Genomic DNA, 7,877 nt, shown 5'->3' with positions numbered 1-7,877 from the left:
ATTCCTCTACTGAGGGACATCTGGGTTCTTTCCAGCTTCTGGCTATTATAAATAAGGCTGCTATGAACATAGTGGAGCATGTGGCCTTATTACCAGTTGGAAGATCTTCTGGGTATATGCCCAGGAGAGGTTTGCTGGGTCCTCTGGTAGTACTATAGTACCAAATAATCTTATGGTTGGGGGTCACCACAACATGAGGAACTGTATTAAAAAGTTGCAAGTGGAAATGAAGGTTCCTTCCAGATGTTAGGAGAGTTATGGAATGGTTTCTAAGACTTTTTTTCTCTTGGGGAGAAAGATATAAAAGGCTATTATTACCATGTTCATATTTTAGTTCATTTTTGAATATATTATCTTGTTTTCTTTAATTTTTTCTAGCACTTAGAGATCTTTACAGAAACTTCTTAGATTTATTAAGTAGCTAAGGCTGACCTCAAACTCTCCCTCCACCTTCTAAGTGCTGGGATTATAGGCATGTACCGCCACACCCGGCCCCTTCTCCGTCTAGAAAATATTTCAGAGTGCATACCCACTAAGAGGCCAGATCAAACAGACTTCAAAGAGAGCTCAACCATTACCTTCCAGCTGTCTAGGGACTAAAGTGTAACCTCTATGACAATAATAATAACTTCTACCCATGTGCTAACTGCGCACATGTCTATGTGCTACAACTTAACGGATACGAACAGTAGAACTCAGACACATTAAGTAACTCAGGGTCTCAAAAACTAGTAAGAGGCAAAGCTGAATTTTGTTGTTGTTGTTGTTGTTGTTGTTGTTGTTGTTGTTGGTTTTCGAGACAAGGTTTCTCAGTGTGCATCCTGGAATTGGCTCTGTCCAGGCTGGTTTTGAACTCAGAGATTCACTTGCCTCTGCCTTCCGAGTGCTGGGGTTAGCCACCACCACCACCCAGAGCAAAGCTGGAATTTCATTCTGAATCCAAGCTTAGATATCATTCACCTGGGTTGCTCATCGTTCAATAAAAAGCCTAAAGGACTCTCAAAGCAGAGTTGGTGATGTGAGAGATGATGACGAATCTTATTAACACTTGACGGACACCGTTAGCATTTGCCGAGTTCTTGTGAGATACAATTCAAAGGACTTTCACACGGAACCGCTCAACTGTATTAAACACGTTAATCTTCCTGGCAACCCCCTGGGGTAGAACTATTATTACCTTCCTATTGCAGGTGAGGAAACAGACACGCAGAGGAAATCCACTTCCAGAGGTCAGGCTTTTAACTGTTGTACTTAAGATACTTCTTAAGCACAGAAATTATACAGCACAACGATTTCTAAATGGTACCGGGGAGTTAATTACAGTCAACAGTAGAGGGTAGCATTCACTGCACTTGGGCCTGTTGATATCTTTGGAACATAAAGGTCTTCGGAGCCTTAAATAAAACCTGCACATGTGAGTACCCAGTCCAGGACTAAGTTTAGAACCCGTCTGCTCCAGGCCTCGCTTGGCATGTCCTTCCACGAGATAAGACACAGCAAGGCGCATCCTGGTTTGGTACGAACCTGGAGGTAGTCAGGGTTTGGGGCTGGGGATATGCTGGTAGAGGGCTGTACATAGGAAGGAGAAGCACAAAGCTTCCAACCAGGCTCACCCAGGACCCAGCTAGTCAGCCTGAGGGAGAAGCTGAAAACTGACCGCTTTGCTTTAGCAAGAGAATTCAGTTACCATCCCAGAATACAACCCCTTTAGTGGGGTTTGTGCTTGACTAACCATTTGGCCACATAGTGACTCTTGAACATATCCTCTCTTGCAGCTTAGGAAATATTGCTTCAGCATAAAACTCAGCAACAGCACACATCTAAGTATTCTAGATACGAGGATCCCAAAGCTTTTTTTTTTTTTTTTTTTGCTTGAGTGTAAAGTGCTATAAACTCTTCCCTTCCCCAACTTGTTCTTAAGTTTAGACACTCTGGGCGCTCAGGGGTGAGATGGCGTGAAATAATCAGGTATGGCTTAGCTTAGAGTCCCGGACAGTTGCCACTGACACTCTGCCTCTTGGAAATGATCCAGATATAGCTGTTGCTGCGTGGCTTCCCAATCCCTCTTTTGCAGTCTTATTTTGTGTTTTGAAGAAAACAGGTGAGGGTGGGGTGGGGTGGGAGCCAGACAGGAGACAGCAGGACTCTCCTTGAGCAGTTTTAGAAGCTTGTCAGTAGATGACGAGACTTACCGGACTCTCTGTCTTCTGACCTCAGCTGCCCTTTCCCTGGGCACTCTGTGGGCTGCCTGGTTCTACTCTCCATAAGCCTTTCGCTTGGATCATTTCCTCAGCAAGGAGGCAGTGTTGAGTCAATTCTAAGTCAACGCTTTAAAATTAGCAACGACCTGGAAGGCATTTTGTTTATTTCAAGTTCAGTATTTTACTCAGGGACTAGCCTACAAGGTTCAAGACAGAAGCGTTCTAGATGCAAAATCCAAGAACTTCCCATTCCTGGGGGCAGGAGGTGGGAAGAAGACATTTAAATCCTATATAAATTAGGCATCCTTCCCCACTTTTCCAGTCCCCTAAAATTCAGGTGTACGTACAGGGCAGGGCAGGAAGAACAGCTGTAGTCAGCACTTTCTTCTATGTCCTGTCTTAGAGTTTCTAATTTGAGGATGAAACACCATGACCAAAAGCAAGTTGGGGAGTGCATTTTGCTTACACTTCCACATCAAAGTCCATCACCGAAGTAACTCAGAACAGAAGCTCAAGCAGGGCAGGAGCTGATGCAGAGGCCATGGAGGGGAACTGCTTACTGGCTGGCTTGCTATGGCTTGCTCAGAAATGGTACCACCCATGATGGGCTAGGTCCTCCCACCTTGATCACTAACAAAGAAAATGTCCCACAGGTGGATCTTATGGAGGCATTTTCTCAACCGAAGTCCCTCCTCTTGTGTCAAGCTGGCATCAAACTATCCAGCACCCGATCGCCACAGGTTTGACTGTGGAGCTGTGTACACCGTCAATACACATTTATTGGGAGTTTTGGGGTGGTGATTTGGCTGGTAAAAGTGCTGGCTGTGAAAGCCTGAGGATCTGAGTTTGGAACCCCAGCACACATGTGCAAGCCAATAGTGACCAGTATGCTTGTATCTCCTGTGCTCATTGACCTGAGAGTCTAGTAGAATTGGTGAGGTCTAGGTTCAGTGAGAGACCCTGTCTTAAATAATAAGGTGGAAAGCAACTGAGGAAGACACCTGACGTTCACCTCTGGTCCCTACACCCAGATGCAGACATGTGCATATTTGCCCCTGCACATATGTGCTGCCATGTACCTAACTGAATGGGAACACAGGCACGCACATGCGCACACACAGAGAGAAATATTTATTTGTTCTTAGCCAAACCGACAGTGTTTAGGTAACCTAGGGTTGCTTTTCTCCCTGGGAATGACGCAGGGAGTGACCATGACATTGTTGCCTAACGTTGAAGACGACACTTCTAAATTAAATTCTAGGAAGGCTAGGTTGCAGAACACCCCTCCCAAGCTGCCCTCCGGCTGTGATTTTTGGACGCACTGAAAAGTGCGTGATGGCTGTTGAACTTTCAGTATTAGCTCGTGACTGTTAGGGGAAAACATTAATGAAATGCTTCGGGCAGGTTCCTAAAAAAAAAAAACAAGGCAATGTTTTTGGAAAGAAAAAAGACAGAAAAGCTTAGCAAGTAGTGCTCAAAGTTCGATGGCTTTTGTTTATCCTCTGAATGAAAAACTCGCGAAGATTTATCATGTTACCCAAAGGAAGCCATGATGCTGTTTTCTCACAAAATACCAAGGAATTGGCACCTTCCAGCATTTGGTGAATATGTAGTGGGAGGTTTGCCAGATCCCAGGCAAAGCATCATGCCATCTAGGAGGGGGTGTGGACCCCTCGCCATAACAAAGCTAGTATTTACAGAGCACTTACTGTATGCAACTAAACACTTTATGTGTCTTAACTCACCTAATCCCCACAACAACCTGGAGGAAAACACTATTATCTCCATCTTACAGAGCAGGAGCAGGCCTGCCCAAGTAGGTCAGTGTCAGCCAGCATCTAAACCTAACCTGCCTGGCTCCACAGTTAGGTTCCTACTCATCAGGAGACTTTCTAAAATTGTAACGTCGACAACGAAACGCCCAACGTACAGGGAAGCGATGTCTAACCAGGCAGAGTGTTACAAGAAGGTTTTATGGACGGCTGACAGATGTGGATCTTCAAGGTCAACAGGTGGAGAAAGGATCTGGACAGAAATAGAATCTCAGGGAAAGGAGATGCCTGACCTGACAAAAAAGCAGCAGCAGTTTGGGTATCTGCCAATCGATGACACCACGCGTGGGAGGAATGCTGCAGAGGGAGGCCTCACCAGATCCTTCAAGGTCCTCTAGGGCTAGGCTTCCCCGGCCCCGGTTACCTACCAGGGCTGGGGGTTAGTGGTAAAATTCTCAAACTAGCATGTGCTCATCCTTTACTTTCTGCAGGGTCTCCCCTGCCAGCGACCAAGGCAGACAACACATCCTGGTTTCTTTCTGGGGAAGCACGGAGTGGAGATGGTCAAGGTCACCCACGATTGAGTACAGCGTGTCCAAGCGGACCACTGGAGTCCTGTGCCAGACACCTGGCTGTCAGCCCGGCTTGGCCAACGCAGGAACGTGCGCACCGCCGGAGCCTGGCGGCGACAGCCACCTGCTCAGCGGGTACAGAAAGGCCTGTTCTCTACTATCCCCACGGGCGGGCCACCGCCCCAGGTCTCCAGGTCCCAGAAGGTCAGGAGGCTGTCCTCTGGGGACTCCCGCCACCCGCACCATCCTCATCATCCCAAGGAATAAAAGCCTCAGCGATTGGAACACGCTACGCCAATCATCCTAGCCCCTGCCCACACCTCCTCCGGTGTACATTGCATTGGTTGCATCATACAAGCCCCCGATAAGATCCTCTTCTCGAATTGGCTAGTAGAGGCTTGCCCCGCCTAGCCCTTCTTAGTCGGAAGGTTGTGATTGGTTAAGCGCGTTGCCAAGCTCCGGACGCGGCTCGGCCATTGGAAGCCGCGGGCTGCCCCGCCCGCCGGCGAAGGTGAGAGTCTCCTCCAGTCACCGGACCCCCTTACGGCACAGAGCAGCTCCCGGCTCGTGCTCGAGGTCTCGGCACATTCTGTCGCGATGGCGCCTCCATCAGTCTTTGCCCAGGTTCCGCAAGCGCCGCCGGTTCTGGTCTTTAAGCTCACTGCGGACTTCCGGGATGATCCAGATCCCCGCAAGGTTAACCTCGGCGTGGGAGGTAAGGATGCAGTGCCCTGGAATGCGAGCAGCCTTAGGGGGAGGTGGGCGTAGGAGGAGCTGAGACTTAGTTTGTGCCTTCCTGAGAGGGGACCGAGGAGAGAAGGTTGGGACCACGAGGACATCACCAACCTACCCATTTTGCAGATGGTGATACAGAGTCCTGGGAAAGAGGCGGTGTTCAAGGTCACACAGAACAGGTGTAACATCTGGGACACAAATGTGTGGTTTTTGTTTCTCCACCCTGTGTTCTTTATAGTTCTTGTTCTCAAGCAGCGATGGGATGGTAAGGAGAGAGAAATCTGGTAGCTTTAGCGTCGTGGTCAACTGGAACTGGGAATGAAAGAGCTGTTAGCCTAATGGAGCTGTGGTCCGGGTTGAGAGAATAGCAGACTCCACTTAGGAAGCCTGTTAACTCACATGGGGAAGATGTGGGTTTGGTTTATTCTCAGAGTGGAGCAGATGAGGTGAAGCCCATGCATCTCGGGCCTCACACGTATGGGTCTTCATTTCTTGATCGTTTGCCTTGAACAAAGTTAGCCTTCTGCCAAGGTCGTGTGCGTTGTCTCCAAAGCCCTTTAACAAGAGCCTCTGGCGACTGGTGTTTGGATGTTTGAAGCTTTACAGAGCTTGGTTTGCGTTTGGCCACGTGCCGAGGAGAGAAGACTGAGGAGAAAGATGCCCTCAGCAGGGAACTGAAAGCGCTAGAAGGTTAGAAAGAAGAAATGGAGTTGTTTTAAAGCAGAGGGTGACGTGAAGGGGATTCAGAATCTAGATTCTTAGAGAGGATGTGCAAACATAGCCCTTGTGTTCTCTCTCTCTCTCTCTCTCTCTCTCTCTCTCTCTCTCTCTCTCTCTCCATCAAGGAATAGGAGTGGCTAAGAGAAAATCCTAAAATGCAGTTTTATTGATGGTGTCTGAACATAAATGATAGATACCATTTCCTCAGTTTCTATGTATGTTTGAAAGTTTTCAAAATAAAAAACATAAAAAGGTCAGTATCCGTTGTTTTGCCAGTGGAGAGAATTTTGATGGTTTTAGCAGCCCTCAGAACAGGAGAAATACTGAAAGATTGTCTTGACTAAAAATCACAGTGGTCCCCATATAAAGTCTTTATTTAAATGCAGCCCAGAACCTCCAAGTGCTTATTTACAGCCTAATAAAGATAGAAGAGCTAGCAAGGTCGGTTGCTTGACCCATCTCGCAGGGCCTTTGTGGTGACTTGATGCAATCAGTGCCTTGCGTGGGGTCTGGTGTATAAGTAGGAGTTATGTAAGTGTGAGCTATTTCTGTTGTTTCTTTGAGTGGGTCTCTTGAAAGAAGTTGAATAAAAATGTTTAGCCTAAGAGCCGAAGGATGAAATTGATGACATCGGTTCAGAAATAAAATATTCGTGTACAGGAAAATCTCCAGTCGGGATGATCTAATTCAGCCTCTGGTTCAGATCTCAGTAGTGACGTGCCTTTGTCATTGTTTCCAGGAACCTAAGGACATGAACCAGTGAGGTATGCCTGTAAGTGTGCTCTGCCTACAGCAACTCTGGGGGGTTGCCTTCTTGCTCTCCTGTTTGCCAGGAAGGAGGCTGAAGCCCAGGGAGAAAGTATGGCTTGATCCTTCGATGGGAGAGCTGGGGTTCTGGGCAGGTCTCAGGCCTCAAGGGCTCTGGATTCTTCTCTGATACTTTCAGCTGTCCTGGGGGTAGCCAGGGACCTGCAGAGAGAAGAGGCCTGGGTGCCGTGGCTCTGACGAAGGTGATCGAATGTCTTTGAAGCTGAGGAAGAGTGAGGTGTCAGGAATGAATGACAATTAGAATCTCTCAAAAGTCCACTCCAAGGTTTCCCAGAACCTTCAGGATTCTATTAATAGAGTGGTGCTATATAGTGTGTGGGGTAATTGTATTGACCCCCATCAATTAGCCAAGGGTCAGTAAACCAGGAACAATTAGGTGTGAAGTGTGATCTGTAATGAAAGGCGTTGCATATGGGCCTATGTGATCATTACCTTGACCTGTTCTGTATGGGTGATAGATGCTCACATAGGAATAGTCAAAACAGGGGAATTAAAAGGCCCCTTTCTGCCTGTCCTGTTGTACTCACACACACACACACACACACACACCTCAGCGCACTCTCTGTAAAGGAAATTAATTACTGATTGAGAAGGTTGCTCCTCCCAAGGCCAAAGGTAATAAAACTCTCTCAGGTTCCAGCTAGCAGTGCTGGGCAGTTTTAGAACAAATCGCTGCTGTAATCGCATTAGCTGGTTCCTATTTGCAGATAGCTTCCCGGGAGATTTTTTTTTTGTCGTCTTGCTGGACTGATTTCAATAGCTCTCTTGTCAGGGACCAGAGCGGCGGGTCCCACTCTTCACTGCTGATGGAGCTGGTGGGTTTAGTGTTTCTCAAAGCTCCTTTAAGGACAGCGAGACACAAGTCCAACATGATACAAAGTCTCTTGTTTTTATTTAGTGTGTGTGTGTGTGTGTGTGTGTGTGTGTGTAAGCGTGCATGCTTTCACGTGGAGGCCAGCTGTTGACACTGACTGTCTTACACTGTCACTTCGACTTTTATCTTTTGAGAGGGTGTTTCTCACTGAATCTCATGCTCACTGATGGCGTGA

General features: G+C 47.4%; 1 protein-coding gene and 1 pseudogene across 1 annotated transcript in view; one reads left to right on the top strand and one right to left on the bottom strand.

Annotated features, from left to right (window-relative positions):
- LOC110334456 overlaps positions 1 to 5,133 on the bottom strand; it is a 24,002-nt pseudogene extending 18,869 nt beyond the window's left edge.
- The window catches only part of Got1 (glutamic-oxaloacetic transaminase 1), a 23,582-nt gene continuing 20,702 nt past the window's right edge, over positions 4,998 to 7,877 (top strand). Inside the window, exon 1 of the mRNA XM_021197849.1 lies at positions 4,998 to 5,260. Coding sequence (XP_021053508.1) covers positions 5,143 to 5,260 — 118 coding nt within the window. The 5' untranslated portion in view covers positions 4,998 to 5,142. The remainder of the gene's footprint in view (positions 5,261 to 7,877) is intronic.

Source organism: Mus pahari, chromosome 1, assembly GCF_900095145.1.
Source record: "Mus pahari chromosome 1, PAHARI_EIJ_v1.1, whole genome shotgun sequence".
NCBI lineage: Eukaryota > Metazoa > Chordata > Mammalia > Rodentia > Muridae > Mus > Mus pahari.
This window is presented reverse-complemented; position numbering and strand designations above follow the sequence as displayed.